At 48.8% G+C, this 22,616-nt stretch overlaps 1 protein-coding gene and 2 long non-coding RNA genes across 5 annotated transcripts; 2 read left to right on the top strand and 1 right to left on the bottom strand.

Moving 5' to 3' along the window:
- Positions 1–6,307: 6,307 nt before the first annotated feature.
- On the bottom strand, positions 6,308–14,645 carry LOC119064800 (zinc finger protein 250-like). 3 transcript variants are annotated; one of them, XM_037166686.2, is made up of 5 exons: positions 14,471–14,645; positions 11,127–11,222; positions 10,777–10,903; positions 10,482–10,595; positions 6,308–9,398 (listed from the first exon to the last, which is right to left on the bottom strand). In XM_037166686.2, exons 2-5 carry the CDS (start codon positions 11,166–11,168, stop codon positions 8,083–8,085), a joined length of 1,599 nt encoding a protein of 532 aa, XP_037022581.2. In that variant the 5' UTR covers positions 11,169–11,222; positions 14,471–14,645; the 3' UTR covers positions 6,308–8,082. The 3 variants fall into 3 exon arrangements, with proteins under 3 accessions (XP_037022581.2, XP_037022582.2, XP_037022580.2); XM_037166687.2 differs by lacking the exon at positions 14,471–14,645 and adding an exon at positions 13,695–14,441; XM_037166685.2 differs by lacking the exon at positions 14,471–14,645 and having other exon boundaries at positions 11,127–13,687.
- Positions 14,646–14,809: 164 nt separating this feature from the next.
- LOC128626763 (uncharacterized) lies at positions 14,810–18,206 on the top strand. Its single transcript, XR_008390830.1, has 2 exons — positions 14,810–14,946; positions 16,079–18,206. It is a non-coding gene; the product is annotated as an uncharacterized LOC128626763 (long non-coding RNA).
- Positions 14,953–15,939, top strand: LOC119064850 (uncharacterized). Its single transcript, XR_005085494.2, has 2 exons — positions 14,953–15,064; positions 15,807–15,939. It is a non-coding gene; the product is annotated as an uncharacterized LOC119064850 (long non-coding RNA).
- Positions 18,207–22,616: the final 4,410 nt, after the last annotated feature.

Genomic DNA, 22,616 nt, shown 5'->3' with positions numbered 1-22,616 from the left:
TTGGCTCTCACATGCCCCTAACTGGGGACCTGGAATGTGACCTGACCAGGAATCACACAGGCAACCTTTTGGTTTTCGGGCTAGTGCTCAGTCCATGCAGTCATACCAGCCAGAGCCAGAATGTTATTCTTTTTTTATGGCTTAATAGTATATCATTGTTTGTAGCCACTACATTTTGTTTTCCATTTACATGTTGATAGACACTTGGGTATTTCTGCCTTTTGACTGTTGCACATAATGCTGCTATGAACACTGTTGTACGGGTGTCTGTTTGAATCCCTACGTGCAGTACTTTTGGGTATAATCCTAGGGGTGAAATTGATAGATTTCTTAGGATAAATGTATGTTGAACTGTTTGAGAAACAGCCAAACTATTTTCCATGGTGGCTGTACCATTTTTACATCTCTGATAGCAATGCATGTAGGTAACAATTTCTCCGCATCCTTGTCAGCACGTCTTGTTTTCCATTTTTTTAAAAACAATAGCTCTCTTAATGGGTTTGAATTGGTATCTCACTGTGGTTTGGGTTTGCATTTTTCTAATGACTGGTGATGTTGAGCATCTTTTCAGATGCTTATTGGCCATTCATATGTCTATTAAGTTCCTTTGCCCGTATTTGAATTGGATTATTTTGGATCTTTTGTTGTTAAGATGTGGTTCTTTACACATTTTGTATAGTCGATCCTTATTGGATATATAATTTGCAAATATTTTTTCTCATCCTTTGTTGTTTATCTACTCTCTTAATAGTGTCTAAGTTCTGTGTCTTTATTAATATTCTCATTTTCTTCATACATTATTTGATTTTTAGTTGTTTTTTTCCCCCCCATGGTTTCCGTGAGGTCATTGAACATATTTAAGACTGTTGATTTAAATACCCTAATTAATAATTCCATTATCTGGGCTTTCTCAGGGATGATTATACGCCACAGTCTTTTTCCCCCTGTGACTGGGACATGTTTTCTGTTTCTTTGTATATTTTGTTGTTGTCGGGAACTGGACATTTTGAGTGTTATGTCGTGGTCCCTCTGGAATGCTAAGCCTCCTGCCCCTCAGGGATTGCTGAATCTTGCTTGTTGAGGGCTGTAGACACCAGTTTGTGACTTTGCCGAACATTCTGCAAAGAGTGTATTCTTTGATGTGTGTGGTTCCTGGAATTCCTGTCTTCATTACCTGTGAGGTTATCCAGTGACTTAAAAAAGATTTCCTTAGTGTCTGGCTCCCAGAAGAGGAAGAAACAAGTATTATCTCCTTAATTCCCCTCAGCAGTTACAAAAGTGGCAGCCAACTGTGCATCAGCCGTTCAGTGATCAAAAGTGAGGATCAGACCTGGCTAAATATCTCAGCTGGTTACAGTGTCATCCTGATAGCCAAGGTTGTGGGTTTGATCACTGGTCAGGGCACATACAAGAACCAATGAAAGCAAGAATAAGTGGAACTGTTACTGAACAGACCCCTGGCAGGGGCAGGACACTATTACCGAATGGACTCCCCCTTCTCCATTATTTGATTTTCAAATAATGTCTTGCTCACTGCCAGGGAATTATAGCTCTTGATGCCAGAGATTGGTGAAAAGGAAAGGAACTATTTATTCAAAAGTTATACAGACTTACAGTAATGAGTTAATGTCTTCGTTAAAAATCCCAAAGTCTCTTAAAACACCCACAAACACACACAGTCCTTCCTTCCCCCTTTACCCAGTCCCACCAGTCAGGGGTTCTTCCCAGTAATCCGTGCTCAGCAGGCAGGCCTCCCATGATTCCCAGCAGCATCAGCTGTGTTGCTGGGATCTCCAGTTCTCAATCCAGACGTGCGTGGCACCTTCTCCTGGCCCTTGACAAAAGTCCTTTTCACCCCTTCCCACGGCGTCTCTCCTGCATTCTTCTAAACCACTAAGAGAGAGCTCTGCACGGCTGCTACATCTTGCTTTCCAACTTCCTAAGCTGCATGGCAAAGGGAGCTCCAAAGTCACGTAGTTCTAAACCTTGCCGAAGCCACATTCATTCGCCCCTCTTGCCAAAGCTGCGTGGTTCCAACCCTCATGGCTGCCGTGCCTGGGTTTAAATTCTGGAGCCAAGCTTCCTCTACATCCCCGTTTCTGACTCCTCCCACAATCAGCTACATCTGCCCGCATTCCCATATGTTTTCAGCTTTTCTGGGCTGCCATAGGATACCCAGGCAGGCGTGGCCCTGTGGCGTGGAGCCAGTCATCTCCAAGCTCTCAGGTGGGCACTATAACCGCGGGGAGCTGCCTCACCGTTACATCCTGGGTGGAGGTCACTCCCATCCCCCTGGTTCAAAGCACAGCCACAGCCGTTTAACATACCCGTGAAACCAGTTAAAAGTTATAGATATGTTAAATGACTGTTCTAGATGTTATTTGCAAAACTGTTGATATACAAAATAGCTCAATGGCCCTGCTCCGTGTGTCCCATCCCCCTATTCAGACTTTATGGGGGCGAGGCTGTCCTATATTTGTAATATTTCCTGGACATCCTGAGTTCTGGACCCCATTACAAACTCCCCATTTGAGGTGCCCTGGCTGCACCCTGTTACAGAACCAAAGTAAAAAAGGGATGTTTCTCTCTCCCACCTCTTCTCCTCTCTTTCAAATTCAATAAAAAGAGTCAACCATGAAAACTCACAATCCTGATATTTGGAGGACAAGGTCCTTAGTGCCCTCCCTGACTCCAGCAAACTGCACCAGGAATACAGGCCGCTATCCACTCGTTTGCATGGAAGGTGCTACGCGAACTGGACGTTCATGAAATTTGCTGAAGTTGACGGCCCCTTCAAGCTCTCCTGGGCTGCAAGTGTTTGACTAATCTCCAGAGTTCCACAGTAGCTACTTCAGATGGTTCCTGCTGTGCAGTAGTGCTTTAGGTGGAGGGACAGGTTCCTGGGCTTCCTATTCTGTCGTCTTCTGTGACTCTCTGGTAATTGCTTTAATTGATTAATTAATTTCCTGGAATATTTATTGCACAACTAATCATTGACATACTTAAGATGAACTGGATGCTGCAGCAGCTGCCCTCTTGGATTTAGGTGTTGCTCCTTCACAGAATCCATGGCTGAATCTGTGGTGTATGATTTTCAGATGCCTCAGGGGACCAGTCCCAGTGGCATTTTGTCATTTAGACCTGGCCCTCCAGTTACACTACTTCTGCTTGGTGGGTTAGCTCCACTTGCCACAAATGGACTTCTGAAGGTGGCAGGCCTTCAAAGCATGGTGGCATCTATAACAATTGACATAATTTATAAAATATCATTTGGACATATTCTACAATGACTAGTTTCAGGCCTTTAACTCAATTTTTTCTGGGGGTGGGGGGGGGGGGTGGGGGGGGGGGGCTGTCCGGCTGTTTCTTTTTTTTTTTAAAATACTTTAAAAAAAAAGAATTTTAAAATTCATTTTTAGAGAGAGGGAAAGAGAAGAAGGGAGAGGGAGAGAAATATCAATGTGTGGTTGCTTCTCACTCACCCCATACTGGGGACCTGGCCCGCAACCCAGGCATGTGCCCTGGCTGGGAATTGAACTGGCGATCCTTTGGTTTGCAGCCTGCGCTCAATCCACTGAGCTACACCAGCCAGGGCCCTTTAACTTAATTTTTAAAATTATGTCTTTAGGTCCTGGCTGGCACGGCTCAGTGGATTGAGCATGGGCCTGTGAATCAAACATCACCTGTTTGATTCCTCTCGGGGCACATGCCTGGGTTGCGGGTCAGGTCCCCAGTATGGGGTGAGTGAGAAGCTCCCTCCCTTACCCTCTCTAAAAATAAAAATAAGTAAAAATTTTTTAAAAAATGAAATGATGTCTTTAGGATATATTCCTAGGAACAGGATGAACTTTTTAAAGGACATTGTTGTATATAATCATGCAAATGTTCTCTAGAGTGGTTGTACCCGATACATAATGTCACCAGCACAGCCTTCCGGACACACTATTGACTAAGAACAGTCTGATCACACAGCCTCCCTGGGCTGCACAGTGTAATTTTAACATCGCTTGCTAACTGAATTGGCACAACTCTGGGGCTGATACTGTGTTGAACTTATGACTCTGGTTAGCTTCAGAGGGAGTCATGCCCGTCAGTGCTTTTGGCCCAGATGTGCTTCCATTGGGTTGTTTGTTAACCTCTGTTCTGGGGCCCTTCATCCTATCAGCCTAGATGTTCCCTGAGCTAAGGGCACTCCAAGTGACTGTGACCTCCTTGAAGGGAGCACCAAAGCTCTGGGTGGGAGTGCTGGCGAGGGGGGCAGGGTGGTGGGGCAGTGCAATCTGAAGCGCATTGAATGGTACAGTAGTTACCTGGAGAGGAAACTGCTGGTAGTTTGCATTGTGAAAAACTAGAGAACATGTTTTGACAAGGTTTCTGGGCTTCTTGTTTTGGGTTTAAGAAGGCTTGTAACATGAGTTTGTGACATTTTTACAAGGGCCAAGATCAAGCCCATCTCAGGAGGTGGGCAGTATGGGCAAAGGGCACCATGAGTTCTAGATGTTTCTGCTGGGCTATTGGGCAGTCACTCCTTGGCTACTGGTGGGCTGACTCCTTGTAGCTGTCCTGTTGTGTCTCAGTACACACAAGGGCCTTCAGGAGCAATGTCATCTCGGACTGTGGGCTGCTTGTTGATGAATAATTGTGGATGGCTCTGGGGAGTTCTGGCAGTGAGCCAGAGCAGCTGCTGGGGTCAGAGGGCCAGATAGTTGAAGCCCTTGGCCCATCTCAAGTCAGCATCCCCAGATGAGAGGTAACAGCACCTGTCCTGGTGGGCAGAGTGAGGCAGATGGGGTCACGCTCACAGTGTGCATGCTTGGTGCCCATAAACCTAGATCTTGTGGCTGACCCTGTGCACATCCCTGGACAGATCCAGGTAGGACATCAGATTTGAGCCAGGTCAGTGGAGCTAGAGCTGGGCCCTCCTACCTGTCCTCAGGGCTGGGACAGTCCAAGTATGCTCCCTAGGCTGGCGTTGAGTCCCCCCTGGAGATGGGTGTATGGCCTCTACGCCCTGACCCAGCCTGTCCCATTTTCCTGCATGCTTCCTGTAGCTGAGGGCTGAGTCTCTCCAAGATCCACTGGCATTTTGGGATGTTTGGACAACCCCCTCACAGGGGTGAACAGCTCCCTGGGGGCTGCACCTGTGCAGTCGCACAGAAACTGAGTGCTGGGCTGGTCTTCCTGATTTCATTTAATTTTCACAGTGGCCCTATGACATGGATGAGAACCTGAGGCTCAGAAAGGGAAGTGACTGGACTGAGGTCACAGAGCAGTTGGAGGCAGGCCTGGGCTCCAACCCACTCCTTACCTGTTGAAGAGAGGACTAATCTGATCCCAGGAGAGGGCTGGCTTTGCCTGATGTTTATCTGCTAACAGTGTGATTTTATGGTGGGGGCGTCCGTTTGACCCCTGCTGGGCTGGAGTCTGAGGTCAGTCAGGCAAGCAGTCAGCTATGTGGGCATCACCAAGCCAATAAAAATGCTGGATGCCAAGAGTCAGGTGAGCTTCACTGGTTGCCAATACCCCATGCGCATTGTCACACATCGGTGCCAGGAAAGAAAAGGGAACCGTGACTTCCTAAGGAAAGGACAACAGAATCTCTGCTTTTGGTACTTGTCCCGGATTCTGCCCCATGTGATCTCTTGGCTGATTGATTTTAATGTCTGTTCCCTGTAATACATGGTCATCCTGTATCAGCTTTCAGGGCCAGTTCTGAGTCAGTGTAGCAAATGGTTGAACTTGAGGGTGACATTGGTGACCTCAAAGCTTGTGATGGTATTCGAAGTGAAGGCAAGTCTTGGGGACCTCTGAACTTCGCACATCTATTTCTCAGATGTGCGAAGGGAACTTTTATGCACAAAACCAAGTTTTTCCCAAAGTCACTCAGGTGGGCCATAACAGAGACCCCCAGTACCACCCCTGTGACCTTCCTCTGCCCTGAGTCAAGTCCACGCTTGGGAAAGATCCTCCTGGGCCTCCACCACCAGGCCCTCTGTGTGGAGTGTCCTGTGGTGGCCTAGATTCCCCAACCGACAGGCTGCCTCTGGCACCTGAGCAGCCATCTTCCTCCAGAGATGGGCCATGGATTGTGGCCCACATTAGGTAAGTGGGACTGTATTAGTGACAGCAGAAGCCAGCACCAGAGCACCCCCTTCCCATGCCTTCACAGCTCCATGTGCTACAGAATACCCATTCCTAGTTGCTTGTTTGGAGTTGGCACACAGGCCTTTTCCAGACTTTGCTGGTTGTATTTTCCTTTATTGTAGGAGACACTTACGCCAGTTACTGTTTTTCCTTCACCCACAAGTACGTTCCACTCATTACTGTTTTTATTGGAAGTACATCAGGTTATACAGTTACACAGAAAAAAAATTTCAGGTGGACAAAAATGTTCCCCAAATAATAAAAAATCTGAAAAGAACTGTCAAACTCTTGCTAGTGATAAGGAGAAACACTATGAATAGATTTAAATACATAAAATATGAAGAGTTCAAAATAAAAGTATTGAATGCTGCTAAGTCAGAGATGGGAAGTAATAGCCAAGAAGGCAGTTTATCAGGGTTTGGGGGCCCCAAAGGTCATTTTGGCCTCTGATGCCCACTTCCAACCATGACCGCCATATGGGTCATTGGGTGGTGTGCTACCTCCTGCTCCTGGGGCAGGACTGCAGTCTGTGAGCCTCCCCAGGGATAGGGCGCCATGTGCTTACCACCCAGCTCCATGGACACTGAGCTCGATGCTCACCAAGGGTTCCACAGCAGCTGGTGCAAGAAAAGGCAGAATGGTATTCTGTACACCGAACAGCATGATTTAATGTAACTCTTATTCTCATCCTGCCGGGAACATGACTAGTTCTAACTCTTCCATGGGATTAGGATTTGTGCCAGGTAGTGGCAGGCTGTGGGCGGCATGAGCGAGGGCGACAGCTGCACTCTCTGGGACCCATGACTCCTCAGCAGTGTCTACGCAAGGGACATGAGCTTTTATCTGCATGACAGCACACTGCTGTGGGCCTAAGGGTCAATCCCTAGCGCTTAACTTCTCCTGAGAGGTGGATCATGTTTTAGAGAAAAAAGTTAAAAGAAAATTAATAAACCAGGTCCATTATAGCATATGACTGGCTAATATACTCTTGGAACTAGGAATTTAAAAAGAAAATGAAACAAAATCCCTCAAACTTAGAAATAAAAATAATATTTGATAGGAAAAAGAGCTATTTGAACTCGATAACTTTGTTTTGAAAATAGACACCAAGTCTTTTTAGTAATGTCTTTTGGAAACACCTGTGTGTCGAGGTACCCACTGGGTGTTGCAGCTATGACATCTGGGACTGAGTGGAGCTCCCCGCCTACACCCAAATGGGGCCCAGATGCCCAAGCCATCCCATGATTTCTGGGGCACAGGGTCTGTTGGTCACAAGGGTGAGTTTGGAGGAAAAGATCCATTTTTTGAGTTAAATTTTTACTAGAAAGTTAGGACATCCTTTCTGATCTTGAATAAAGGTAAAGCCCCAGATAAGGGTTTTATAAATTTTCATAGTTTGTAATGTTTGCTTTTCCCGCCTTACAAAACAGGAGGTTCCCCACAATTAGGATTTCTAGCCATAGTACACGATGCTACTTCATGACACTTCAATAGCATTTCATCCACACTGCACTTTAGTGGTTTAACAAGATACTGCAAATAGTCCAATATCCTCATTCTAAGTGTAATAATTAGAGTAGCCATTGTTTTTCAGAAAGGCATGAAATGTTCTAAGAAACCTTTATTTGGAATGTAAGAAAGTTTTTATTGTGACAGTAATCCTTATGCCTTTCTTGAGTTTATCTGAAACTACCTAGTGTTAAAGAATTATGGCTGTCTTTACCAAAATTCACTACAATTGTTATTACTCTCCAGTACAACTTCCAATATTTCGAAAAAATTAAACAGGCACCCTCTTAAGTTTTCCCACAGAAATAACAAGCTCAGTGCTTCTCCCTGGAGTTATTTTGTGACCCTCAATTACCACAGGGCTTCTCCTGAGCTACAGCATTCCCGGTCTGTGTGCCTGAGTGTGAATGACTCTTGTGGCTACTGAGGTCACAGCTTCCGGTGCACCTTCTGGTGCTGGATCAGGTGTCCGTGCTGGTTGAAGGCACGGCCACACTCGCCACACTCATAGGGCCGCTCACCCGTGTGGATCCGCTGGTGCTGGATGAGCACAGAGTACTGGCTGAAGGCCTTCCCACAGCGGCTGCATTCGTAGGGCCGCTCGCCTGTGTGTGTCCTCAGGTGCACAATCAGTGTGGCTTTCAGGCTGAAAGCCTTGTCACACTGTGTGCAGCGGAAGGGCCTCTCACCTGTGTGGATTCTCTCGTGCTGGACCAGAGACCTGCGGGCGCTGAAGGCATGCCCGCATTCGCTGCATACGTAGGGCTTTTCTCCGGTGTGCACCCGCTGGTGCTGGATTAGGTGGGAGTGTTGCACAAAGGCCTTGCCACAGGCATAGCAGCCGTAGGGCTTCTCCTCAGTGTGGATCCGCTCGTGGTTCATCAGCGTGGAGCGGTGGCTGAATGCCTTGCCACACTCCCCACACTCATAGGGCTTCTCGCCTGTGTGCACGTTGTGGTGCTGGATGAGGACTGACCGGTCACTGAAAGCGCGCCCACACTCGCTACAGGAGTATGGCTTCTCCCCGGTGTGCACCCGCTGGTGCTGCAGCAGAGTCCTCTTCACGCTGAAAGCCCGGCCACACTCTGCACACTCGTGGGGCTTCTCCCCCGTGTGCACCCGTTGGTGGCTGCGCAGCACAGTGCTGTGGTTGAAGGCCTTTCCACACAGTGGGCACACATAGGGCCGCTCCCCAGTGTGGATCCGCTGGTGCTGAATGAGGTGTGAGAGCTGAGTGAAGGCCTTGCGGCACTCAAGACATTCATGGGGCTTCTCTCCTGTGTGGATTTTGTGATGCTGGGCAAGGTCTGAGCTCACACGGAACGCTTTCCCACACTCGTTACACTCGTAGGGCTTCTCGCCCGTATGGATTCTCCTGTGTTTGCTGAGGACCGAGCTCTGGCTGAAGGCCTTCCCACACACTCCACACACGTAGGGCTTCTCTCCTGTATGGGTCCTCTGATGCTGGAGAAGGTGGGAACTCCGACTAAAGCATTTCCCACACTCGACGCATTTGTAGGGTCTCTCCCCACTGGGAGTGGCCGACTGCCGAGTGAGCGGCTTGCTTAGGCTGGAGACCTCACCTTCACAGGGGCCCGTGGAGCTTGGACTCAGACGGAAGCTCTGCTCAGGTTTGTCACTTCCTTGATCAATCCACCCAGGGGCTGTTTTCCCCAGAACTGTGGATACTTCCTCTGAAACGAACAACTTCAGACTATTTTGGTTTTCTCCCTTGTTCTCACATTCTAAAACAACACATTCAAAGGAAAAAAAGTTAAATGACAGCCCACTCAAACTGCAGCTCAGGTGCGGTGCACTTGCCTGGGTGACCCGAGAGGACAGGAAAGCATAGCAGTGTGAAACAGGAGATGTGCACAGGCTGAAAGGTCCAACCTCTAGCCTGAGGTCACTTCTGTGTGAAGTGTACCCATGGCCATGGCATCAGGTGACAGCCCAGAGAGGTCTCAGCCCTGCCTTCCCTGGAGTCAGTCCTCTGTGCACTGGGTTCCCAGAGGCCATTTGGAGCAGAAATGCAGATTACCCACAACTTCGAGGAGCCCCGCCAGGCAGACACAACACACACACACACACACCACCCAGCCTAATCCCAGAGACACAGGAATATACACTCGTATGCAGCAGGCTGTGAGCTCTTCCTTGTATAGAGTGCACTGCAGGGGATACAAGAAATAAGTCTAGGCCAGAGATGGGGCCTCTGGGGAAGCCATGAGGATGGCAAATTTTGTCTCAATAAAACAGGAAAATATCTATCCCGTCTTTGTTGCTGATGAATAGAAGTAAAAATGTGTCTTCAGCAACGTGGGTAATTGTTCTTGTGAATTCTAATCAACCTTTTTCCAAGTAGACAATCATACCAACTAGAAACAATACCTTTCTTCTTTTTCCCAAATCTTGTAGCTTGTCTTGTTTTGTTTTCCATGTATCTTGCCTTACTTAGTATGTGAGACCCCAGGACACTATACACACATGGGGATGGCAGGCTGCCTTGCTCGTCATTTTGAACAGTGTGCTTTCAGCCTCACCATAGGGTCAGATTAACCTCCCTTCCACACCAGGTGCTTTGCTCTTGGTGCTCTGCACAAGCCAGGGGAGCTCTCAAATTCTGCACGTCCCAGAAGAATAGGGACCTGGCAGGGCATAATCACCACAGGTGTGCCCTCACCAACACCTGGCCTCTCCTGGCTCAGCCCTGCCAGCCCACAAGCCCCTTTGCTGGGAGAGGCCCAGGAGGAAGCCACTCCTGAAGACTCCTGGCCACTGGGATGTGCTCAGCCATTAATGCAGGAGGGCTAGCTCCTCTCACTCACCTGAACCACCGCTGCCCAGGCCCTTGCTGTCCTTGGCTCCATGCCCGTCCAGGACCCAGGGCTCTTCTCCTCGCTCCAGCTGGGAGATCACATTGGGCTTGGTCCCTGGAAGTCCTGCTCATGGGGAGTGAAGGCCTTTTGTTTAGAGCGCCCTCACCCAACCTGAGTGGTCTGTGGGTGTGAGACAGAGGACCGAACTCCCTTTGGAGCTGAGCACCCATAGGAGACCGCAAAGCCACTACCGTATAGCTCCACCCCCAGGAAGCCCACAGTCTGGCCTGCTGAGGGGCCTTACCTAGCGAAACCACATTCCCGTAGGTCTCCATCATCACATGTCGGTAGAGGCCCCTCTGAGCAGGGCCCAGCTGGTCCCACTCCTCCTGGGAGAGGAGCACGGCCACATCCTCAAAGGTCACCTTGACCTGGAAAGACAGGCTGCTGAAGGTCAGGCTGTCTCCACATCTGAGACAGAGAAGGTGCGAGCAACATGGGGTGAGGTATATCCCAAAATGGGGGAAAGCCTGATGATACCTGGGAGCTGATGGGGTGATAGGAAGGGGCCACAGACATCAGGGGATATGCTGATGCCCAGGCTGCCACCGGGCATGGGAGGAAATGCAGCTACACAGGCCTTGGGCAGCTTACCTGGGGTCCCGCCGGCGGTGGCAGGAGCCTTGCTGCTGCCATTGCCCAGTCCCCTGTTGTCTTTGAGGAAGATGGAACCCAGAGAAGCCTGTGAGGCTGAGGGAAGAGAAGGGAGCACATGAAGAGCCTGGTCTTGTGGCGCAGACCCTGATTTCTCAGGGGAGCCCTGCCCTCTGTGGGCTTCAACCCTACTGCTCAGGAGCCACAGAAACACACCGTTCTAGGCGCGGACCCAGGAGGTCACAACTCTGGGATGCCTGGGGACCTCTGTACACTCGAGAGCTCTGGGCCATCTGCCCTGCTCCCCTGGCCTGGCCCACAGTCTGCCCACGAGGGCCCACGTGAGAACATTCACACAGGTGCCAGGTAGCCATCAGGTCTGGTAGGGGTGCCAGGCCAGGCTGCCTCAGAGACAATTCCCCAAAGAGGAAAGAGCCTGAGAAGGGATGGCTCTGCTGCAGACACACTCTCCTGTGGGGACCCCACCCCGTGCCCTGCACGCTTGGCCTGATCATGACCCTCTGTGACTACTCTGACACTTCAGCTATGCCTGGTTATGCCTGGCTGCCCCGGTGGCTGTGGGGGGCTGGGTTCTGGTAGAGTGAGACTTAGTGCCCCACAGATTTGATCTAAGCATCTGACAGGCCTAGGAGTAGGTGGATTCTAGACAAGTTAAGCTGAGGTGTCTGTCCCACCAAACTGCTGGAAAAAAGGGACCAGGAGCTGTCCTGACAGGAGGAGGTTCCCATCTTCTGGAATGCAGAGGGGGATCTGCAGTGGGGCACAGAAGCCCAGCAGGCAGGTCACCCCCAAGAGTTTCACAGTAAAGAACAGTCATCCTTCTGGAGAATGCTCCATGGGTCAGCCAGAGGAGGCACCTTTACCTTGCTTTCTCTGTAAAACACTAGGTATGTGGACATTTGTCCAGAAGGTACACACTGAACTCACTGCACCTGCCACTCTGTTCACCAGAAATGCCTATTTCCCCCAAACGTGCGTGTGTGCGCAATACAATTCTAATTAGAATTCCAATGGGGGTATTTTGCAGGATGAAGAAAACCACAGATAGGACCTAAAAAAGGGACTGCAGAGACGCAAAGAGCTTAGAATTTAACTTTTATTATTATTATTTTGCTTTGTAAGCTAAGTTTTAGGAACTTAACACCCTTGTTGGAGTTCCTGATGGTCTTTTTTTTTTTCAGTTTAAAGTGAAAAAGTGAGTTATTAGTGAAGCACTGAGGTGAAGAGTAAGATACTCCACAAGCAGAGCAGTCATTTCTGATGGTCTTGATCACTGTCCTTCTAAAGACATCACCCATAGTGACAAGCTGTGACAGATACCCTCAGAGTTCCTGGGCTGGGCAGCTGCACGCCTCCTAGATCTCGCTCCGTTCACCCTCATCCCCCTCATCCCAGGTTTCCCTGCTGGAATGCCCTGCCCCCTCATGTCCACTGAGCCCGCCCTCCAGAGTGTTAAAACCACCTTAAGAAGATGCAGGGCTCAGCCAGGTGTGGGCACCAAGTACAACTGGCAACCTCCTGGAGTAAATGACCACAAACAGGCATGCAAGCTGCCAGCTTCCGTACGCCAGCCAACCCCTAATCAGAAAATATAGGGAAAATGTTCTAGTCACAAATGGCAAACAAACACACTGAGGATACACGTGGAAATGTGCTGTCAACTCTGCCCACTACAGCCACAAAGTCCTGGCCAGAGCCAGGTTGGCTTGGATGAGAAGAGGGCTCAGGGACTCAGGAGCAAGGCCCCATCTATGGTCCAAATTGCTGTAACAGAGATGACTCAGTAAATGTTACCAGGACAAAGGGCTCAGTGCCTTGGGAAAAATAAAGCCACCTTTATATAAAGCTCAACAAATCTCCCAGAAAGTAAGTAGAACAAAGGCAAAGAAACAAACAAAAGGACAAAAAAATTAGATCATCTCATATTCAGAAAAGTCTAATGAATCCATTAAGCTAATTAATGAATAGGAATTAAAATGTAAAATTATATCATAAATAAATTGAATACAAATGCATGTAAATTTTCATTAGTTTCAGTAAGAAGGGATTTTCTAAGCAAAATAGCCAAAGCAGAAAGGCTGGGGGACAGATCTACTTCATGAATTCAAATATTTATGTACATCAAGGACACCATAAAATGCAGAAATGGTTCCAAAGACGTGTAAGAATGTAATACACAACAGCGGTAGTTTGCCAAATCAATGAAAAGATGAATTATTCAATAAGTAAACTTAGAAATAACATGATTTAGAGAAAAGAAAAATGAAGCTGGCTTCCCAGTTTACTCCCCACCAAACCCAATTCCAGACGGATCCAAAGAAAAACAAGAATTTATTCTAAAAACAATTTTGGAGTGGGAAAAGCCCTCAAAACACAAACCCTTAAGGGTAAATATGTGATCATTAAATAGTTGAAGTTTTCCACCTCAAAAGACCCCAAACCAGAACCAAACCATCATTTAAGATTGTTTTCAACGTATATGGGAATATGAACTGGCAGATCACGCAGGAAATTCTGAGGCTAAAACACACGAAGTGCCGACCTCACCGATCATCCGAACGCAAATTAACAGTCTGGCGAGAACGCTGGGCTTCGGGGATAAGGCCCCAGCTTCGACCTTGTCCACCTCCCAGTCACCCCACACGGGACCGGATGTCAACGTCCGTCGAATGCGCGGCCGACAAGGCAGTTCGCAGCAGAGAAAACCCAACAAACGCCCCGACCCTCCTTTTAGGTTAGAAACAAAAAAGAGCATGTATATCCGGAAACAACACAAAGCAAACCAGCCAGGGCCTCTTCCGCTCGCACTGCCGCTCGTCGCGGAGGGTGACTTTCACTTTTTATATTTTTCTGACATGCTTGTATTTTTTAGAAAATTATTACGTATTGTCTACTACAATACTAAAAACCAAGTGAAAACAAGCAAAACATTTGCAAACTGTGAGAAAAGGTGGTCTCATTCATTAAAAAGGGCTTTTACAAAGTCACAGGGAAGAGACAGCGTCGGGAGGAAACGCAGGGAGGGTGTGAGATCCAGAGACTCACTTCTGCTCACCGCCCCCGGGGCGGTTTCCAGCGAGCCGGGGGACGCTCCGGGCACCCCCCGAGGCTGACCACCCTCCCCGGGCACCCGCGCCCGCCCTTCCAGCCCAGACCTTGCTGAGACCCCCCCGCAGCCCTCCAACCCGCCAGGGCTGGCACCCGCGGGAGGGGGAGGGGGCGAGGGAGAGGATGGGGGGCGGGGGATGAGACTCTGGGGTCCGGGAAGGGGGTTACTGCGCTTCCTGGCGGAAGGGTACCAGCGAGGAAGAAGGGTACACTACCTGCTGGAGGGGAAGGACCGGATCCGGGCGGAGGCCGCGTCAGTGCCCGCGCCAGTGAGGGAAGAGGGCCATGGCCCGCCGGCGCTAACCGCCCCTGACTCACCGACCGCACCGCAGTCTTACGCGTGAAGGGGCGGCCGGCAGCAGCGCACTCGGACAAAGGGGACGCACCGCCTGGTTGGCGCAGCCACCAATCCCTGGGGACCCCGCCTCCTAGGTCCCCGCCCACTCACCCGGACCACCAATCCTAGAGCACAACATCCCCCTGACCGGCTATCGTCCCCGCCTCGCCCTCCGGCGCTTTTTGCCTAACGGACCACAGAGCAGCCAGCTCTGGAACCAAGAAAAACCGAGGCCTCCGCGCCGCCTAGAGAGGCCACACAGCGCTCAGGTCTCTCACTGGCCGCACTTCCGGCGGCTTCATAAGAGCTTCCTGCGCCCTCCGCCTCTCTACACACGGGCCCAGCACTAGGCTTGTGAGTAACTGCAACTTCATCTCGTAGAACTTCTGGCCTTAGCACTCGCAGGTCCCTTCTCCGTTGGTGCAGGTGGCCACTTCTTCCGTGGGATAGCTTTTGGTTACTGTCCTGTCAGGTGAGGGCCTGACGGTGGTCGTCATGGGGGACAGTGACCGCCTCGTGGTTACCCTGATTGGTGTTTTTTGGGGGGCTGTGGGCGCACCGAGACGCAAACGCGCCCTCCCGAGCAGCGGCCCGAGGGGGCCTGCCCAGGCTGCTGGGAGGAGCCGTGGGCCTAAGACCCTTCACCCGGCACGTGTGTCGTAGGGCTCAGAGCGCTCAGGAGCAACCAGCGAGACAGCTTAGTGCTGGAGGGGTTCTGTCCACCTGAGGACGACGCAGGAGGTCAGTGGGATGACGGTAGTCAGTGGGTTCCGCAGGGAGGCAGCCGAGGACGCCGAGCCGGTGCTGCAGCAGTGCGAGCGGCAGCTGTCTCCAGGGAACTTCTTATATTCCACGCCCCAGTGGAGCAGGGTCCCCATGGCTAAGGGACTGAAGCTTGGGGACAGGGAGGGCTTTGCCAGTCAACTGTGTTAAAGTCGACAAGGAGGCCATTAAGTCTGAGTGGCTCTTATGCTTTGGTACCTACGTAAGCAAACTCCAGCCAGGCTTCCCAGATGAGACAGTTGCTTGAACTGTAGCCGCTCAACAATTTCCGTGCTTTGCTTCTGCATCTTCCCTATGCAAACCGCTTCCCAGCTCTGCTTCCCGCAGAGCTGGGTTTGGTGCTGCCTGGTTCCAACATATGTTTGCTCAAGTACATGCTTCTAAATTTTAATGGAAGAGTTTAAAATGTACCTCAATTTATCTTTCACTAGAGTGAATTCTGTCCCAGCAACCTTGGTCCCAACAGAGAACTGATGCGTCTGGGACCCAGCACACCTTGCTCTCTCCTCCACAAGTTTTTATTTTGAAAACGTTCATATATTCATAAAGGTTGAAAGAACAACACTACAGACTCCTGTTGGACGCTTCCGTTAGGTTGAACAACTAACATTTCCTTAGTTTTTCTAGCAATTCAACAAGTAGCATTTCCCCAGCACATCTGTTTGTGTCGAGCTCTGACACTTCTCTGTCTCTGCTCCAACAGCACAGTGTTTACTGAGTGCCTGTGTGCGTTGGGCTGTTCTCAGAGCCGGCTCCACCAGTGATCAGAATAGACAGAGTTCCCAGGGAATCCATCTGCTCCTGGACCTCACAGGTGAATGGGAAGGCAGGCAGCACAAGGAATGTGTGAATCACAGTGTATGTCCAGAGGTGCTAAGTGCTCTGAAAGGTCTGAGAGGCACCACCGCCACTCACACGTGTCCCTTGGCTCGTTGGGTGGCATGAAACAGTAATGGACCACACACATCTTCCTCTGGATCCTTCAGCTTCATTGGTTCCTGGCTGTGTTTTGCTCAATGACAGCAAACCCTCACTTCTTCAGGACACCCACACCATCAAGGAAAACACAATTTTCAGTCCATCCTGGATTCCAGCTTATGACCACAGGCCCCAGCTTGTCTCTCTGCCCTTCCCAGTTTCCTGTCCTGACCCAGCTATGTCCCATGATTCTGTGAGATGCAATTTCTGTACCATCACATGATTTACATACACAGCTTCTGTCTCTGGTTCTGCGTCTCTGATTAAACCCTGAAACAGTTTGCTCAGAAAACATCTGCACATGTGTGCACACTTGCTTTCCTATTTGTTAAAGCAAGTGCAGGATTAAACATTTAAATGTCACCCTTTCAATTATACCTACTTTTTTGTTTCCTTTATCATTAAGACTTGCAAGTGCATGATGAAATCAAGGCCTGCCACCAACTCTACTTGATCCAATTAACTGCCATTATGATTAGTAGTTACTGTACACTAAAAATGTCCACACTGGTCCAAGCAGTCAGAGGGAGCCCCTGACCTTGGCTGACCTTCTTGAACCTGCTGTGGTTTTGGACTACAGGACCCCTGACTGTGCTCAGTGTAAAAGGATCAGAGGCCAAAGTCTGCACTTGTGGGCGTGCACCTGAATTTTTTGGTCCTTTTCCTATGTTGTTAGAGCGCCAAGCTGGAAATTGTCCTTTTGTGGTTGTGTTTATATTGACTTTTGACTAACCCCGAGTTTGTCATTTGCCTTTGTACTTGGTTATTTTTTGGTCATGCAAAAGTTTATTTCTGTGTAGTCACACTTATCAGTGTTTTTTCCCTTACTGTTTCTTGATTTTGAGCCATACTAAAATTGCCCTAAATTTCAGTTCTAGAGAATTTTATACATGTTTTCATCTAGTACTTGTTTGGTTTTGTTTCTTTACATATAAATCTCTCTTCCAGTTGGAATTTATTCTATGTGATACGAAGAATGAGTTTGGTAACTAAATGGCTACTGGTTATCCCAGTACTACATATTATGTTCACCCCTTGCCCATGGGTTTGAGACACCACTTTTCTCTTTTCATTTAACTTTTTAAAATTTACTGATTTTACAGAGAGGGGAGGACAGGTGGGGGGAGAGAGAAAGAAACATCAATTTGTTCCACTTATTTATACACTCATTGATTGATTCTTGTACGTACCCTGTCTGGGAATTGAACCTACAAACTTCGTGTCTCAGGATGATGCTCTAATCAAGTGAGCTATCTGGCCAGGGCAAGATGCCATTTTTCTTATTTTTCCATGTGGGAGTGGTCTCTCCAGTTGATATTCTGACATTTGGAAAGGCTCAGAGCCAACCCAATGAGCACAGAAAACCCTGCATGCAGAATAAGCCCCGTGGGTGCCTGGGACCCAGGCCACACTGCCCCCGCCTCCCATGCCCAGGGGCCAGTGGTGATGGTCTGGCTCTTGCTTGCAAAGACTTAGGTGAGTGGCGCAGTTGAGACTCTGCTGCTGCGGAGGCTGCATGGTGTGGCCTACACTGTCTTGAGGCATCAGAGTCCTAGGGTGTTGGGAGCCGGCCAGCAACCATCCCTTGACAAGGGCAGGACGGTTGAGATGCATCTGCAAGGCAGAGGCAACTGTGGCTGGATTTCCTGTCTATCTCTCTTTGCATGTTTGTTTTGGTGACCAAAAGGTGGTGGGATTGTTAGACACTTGTATTTCAGGTTCATTGATTAGCATAATTCCAATGAAGTTATACAAAATAATTTCTTGACCAGAGAACGAAGCCCCTGAATGTCTAAAAGTTGTTGGAATAACAGCCCTCCTTTACCTTGAACAGGAATATATATTAATTAGAATTTAGCAGGCAAAGAAACAAGAGAAGCTTGTTAGCAACTACAAACTAAGCACGTAGATACAATTACCAAGGAGTTAGAGTCCATAGAACATAGAGAAACATTTTGGACCGATAGATAGCTAAGTGAGACATCACAAAGGCCTTATAATAAATTTCCTAACCTCTGCTCGGTCTAGCATACCTTTTGTCCCATGCCAAATTCTAAGACCTTTAATAAACAATAAAACATTCAAACTCTGTACATAGAGCTATTTCAAATTGTCTGATTAATGGCTCTCCGGGTCAAAACAACTTTTGTTTAACATAACTGAAACTATGGAAATTCTTGTACTTTTCCTAGTTACCTCTGTATTTGTTTTTTCTGCTTAACTGATCATGCTGTGCACCTGTTGCTTTAATGTTATATAACAATCTCTATAAAAATAAAGCCTAAATCAAACTCTATGAGTTCAGTCAGTCCCACAGAGGCTGGCTGTTCTCCGGCACCCAGTCAGGTGTCTGACTCTTCATTCGCCTGTGCCGTCCATCCTTTGGGGACCCCGAACCCTGCCGAGGCTGGGCCCTGGCACTAGGGGTTCCCTCCAGATCCATAAAGACTTAAAGATTGCTATAGATCCAGCCCTACTCTCCACACACTGCACTCCAGGGTTTCCCTGCTTTGCCCTTGTAAAGGGAGCCAGTAGGTTTTTGGGAAGACTATTTCCCCACATCATTCTGACCCCAAGACTCTACCCAGAACATGAAGATCCTGGCACAGTTGGTACCAGGCCAGCTGCTAGCTGTTAGGGCTGCTTTGTAGTTGTCCTCAAAGGAATTGGGTTTGTTGGTTGGAGATAGGAAACCTGTCTAGAAGTGGGAACAAGGAGCAAGGGGAACACCCTCACTCCCAGTGGTACGGGGGAAGGGAGGCTTCAGGGGGACTACGTAGTCAGTAGGCAACCAGGTGTTAGAACAAGAAATTGGAGGGGTCTTGGCTGGTGTGACTCAGTGGATTGAGTGCCAGCCTGAGCCAAAGGATTGCCGGTTCGATTCCCTGTCAGGGCACATGCCTGGGTTGTGGGCCTGGGGTTGTCCCCCAGTAGGGGACATGTGAGAGGCAACCACAGGTTGATGGTTTTCTCCCTCCTTTCCCCTCTCTAAACATAAATATATAAAATCTTTATTTAAAAAAAGAGAGAGCACGCCACCCTTCGAACCAAAGGGTCACTCGATTCCCAGTCAGGGCACATGCCAGGGTCACAGGCCAGGCCCCCAGTATGGGGCCCGTGAAGGCAACCACACACTGATGTTTCTCTCCCTCTCTCCTTCCCTTCCTCTCTATCTAAAAATAAATAAAAAGAGAAGTTGTAGGGAATTTTTAGAGAAGTCACAACACAGGAATTTATCTTGGCCCTTTTCAAGGATAAGGTCCTGCGACTGGATTAGGGCCCAGGCAGGGGCCTGAGCACCACAGGGAGGGAAGACCGTTCATTCTAAGAGATCTGGGCACCCGTGTGCGGATCCCCGTCCCCCACTGGGCAAGGCGGTCGTTTTCCTCCCTCTTTTTCTCCACTTTCCTCTTTCTCATCTCCCCAATGTCTCTGCCATATAGACTAGTGATTTAAATAATTAAGGCTCTTTTGATAAAAATAAGTAATCTACCAAAATTAAAAAAGAAATAAAGGGCCTCCCTACTGCCTTGGAGTGGCACCTGCTGTGCAGACGGGCTCCAGCCAGCATCTGCAGGCCTTGCGTCAGGGGCAGGGATGTCTCAGGCTTTTTCTTTTTTTTAAGATTAAAAAATTTTTTTATATTTTTCTTTTTAATTTTTATTTTATTGATTATGCCATTACAGTTGTTCTATTCCCCCTTCATTCCCCTCCACCCTGCACCCCCTCACCCCTACCATTCCCCCCTTTAGTTTATGACCATGGGTCTCAGGTTCTTTGGATTCTATATTTCCCATACTATTCTTGCCCTCCCCCCATCTATTTTCTACCTACTGTCTATGCTACTTATTTTCTGTACCTTCTCCCCGCTTCTCCTTCTCCCACTCCCCTGTTGCTAACCCTCCATGTGAATTTCATTTCTATGGTTCTGCTCCTGATCTAGCTGTCCTCTTAGTTTGCTTTTTTGTTTTAGGTGTAGTTGTTAATAACTGTGAGTTTGCTGTCCTTTCACTGTTCATCTTTTTTATCTTCTTTTTCTTAGATAAGTCCCTTTAACATTTCATATAATAAGGGCTTGGTGATGATGAACTCCTTGAATTTGATCTTATCTGAGAAGCACTATATCTGCCCTTCCATTCTAAATGAAAGCTTTGCTGGATAGAGTAATCCTGGTTGTAGGTCTTTGGATTTCATGACTTGGAATACCTCTTTCCAGACCCTTCTTGCTGGTAAGGTCTCTTTTGAGAAATCCGCTGACAGTCTGATGGGGACTCCTTTATAGATGACTGTCCCCTTAGCTCTTGCTGCTTCTAGGATTCTTTCTTTCATTTTAATCTTGGCTAATGTAATTATGATGTGCCTTGGTGTGTTCCTTCTTGGGTCCAGCTTCTTTGGGACTCTCTGAGCTTCCTGGATTTCCTGGAAGTCTATCTCCTTTGCCAGATTGGGGAAATTCTCCTTTATTATTTGTTCAAATAAGTTTTCCACTGGTGGCTGTGCCTTTCCCCCTTCTGGTACCCCTATAATTTGGATGTTGGAGCGTTTAAAGATGTCCTGGAGGTTCCTAAGTCTCTCCTCATTTTTTTGAATTCTTGTTTCTTCATTCTTTTCTGGTTGGTCATTTTTGTCCTCCTTCTGGTCCACTCCATTGATTTGAGTCCCAGTTTCCTTCCCATTACTATTGGTTTCCTGTGCATTGCCATTCATTTCAATTAGTTTAGCCTTCATATGTTCCTCTGATTTGTGGCTAAAATCAACCAGTTCTGTGAACATCCTGACCACCAGTGTTTTGAACTGTGCATCTGAAAGTTTTGCTATTTCTTCGTCACTTAGATTTATGGGCTCTGGGGCTTTGAGATCTTCTTGAGCCATTTTTGGTCTGTTCACGCCCATTAACCATGAGGAGCTGAGCCTTAGGGGTGGGGCGGGGCCTCCTGGGCGGGTCGCTGGTTTGTGAGGCTATATGTGGTGGCCGGGGTCAGAGTGTGGAAATGGCGTCCCCCTCACCAGCTTCCCGCCACTGGGTGAGGAGCAAAGCCTTAGATGTTCCCCAGGGTAGGGTTGCTCAGGTCACTGGGTTGTGACGCTGTATGTGGGGGCGGGGTCAGAGCCGGGAAATGGCGGCTCTCTCTGCTGCCTCCCGTGGCTGGGATCCGCTAGGTCCCATCTCACTGCCCACTCCCTCGTGGTCTACCTGAGCAGGAATGCACCAGCACAGTCAACCTGCTGCCCTTCACCCTCGAGGGATCTGCTGGTCGCTCACTGGGTCGGCCCTTTGCAACCCCACGCCTGGGATTCGCGTGCCTGAGTCCATCTGACCGAGTTTTCCTGTGCAAGCCCGCTCCGCCAGCTGCTGGTTTCGCCCCTCTTACCGGTCAGGCTGATGCATTCATTGTTATCAGACTTCCGAAAAGTTCAATTTTCTGTGTTCTGGCTGTATTTTCTGTTGCTAATTTTTTATTGTCTCTAAACTTGGTTGTGTGAGAAAGCACGGTGTCTCCACCTATGTCTCCATCTTGGTGGAAGTCTTTTTTTAAAAGATTTTATTTATCTTTAGAAGGGAAAGGAAGGGAAGGAGAGAGGGAGAGAAATATCAGTGTATGTTTGCCTCTCATGCGTCCCCTGCTGGGAACTGGCCTGCAACCCAGGCATGTGCCCTGACTGGGAATTGAACCGTCATCCTCTGGTTCACAGGCCCACGCTCGATCCACTGAGCTACACCAGCCAGGGCCTCAGACCTTTTCTCATACGGGATCCGTTGTTCCTACAAAACACATTTCCAAGGACATCATGAAAGCAGTAGAAAACAGGTTGTGGTTGACAGAAATTTGCTCTTCTAGACCATTTTCCTTTGGAAGCAAAATGTCTTGAAGTTAAATTCCCTCAGGCTGCAGACTGTGTGATGCAAGTCAGCTCTGCCCAGATGCCTGGTAGGGCCCCGGGACCAGAGAAGCCCGACGCTCACACCTTTCTGTGGGCCACTTGCTTTGACCCGCACCTGCAGCTGCTGTGCCCAGCACCTGTGCCTCGGCCCCAGGGACCTCCCAGCAGTGTGGAGGCTGGGGCCACCAGAGGCCAGTGGGAGTTGAGAAGGGAGTGACAGAGGTGCACATGCTTGCCCCACAGTCTCTTCCCCAAACAGCACGTGATCTTGTTAAAATGCCAGATCAAACTTTTGTGTCCACACGCCGTTCATGGTGGCTCCCCAGTACTTACTTACCTTATCTGCTCCCCCTTTGCTCACTGCACTCCAGCCACACTGC

This window comes from Artibeus jamaicensis, unplaced genomic scaffold (assembly GCF_021234435.1).
Source record: "Artibeus jamaicensis isolate MK-2021 breed Jamaican fruit bat unplaced genomic scaffold, CSHL_Jam_final scaffold_916, whole genome shotgun sequence".
Taxonomy (NCBI): Eukaryota; Metazoa; Chordata; class Mammalia; order Chiroptera; family Phyllostomidae; genus Artibeus; species Artibeus jamaicensis.
This window is presented reverse-complemented; position numbering and strand designations above follow the sequence as displayed.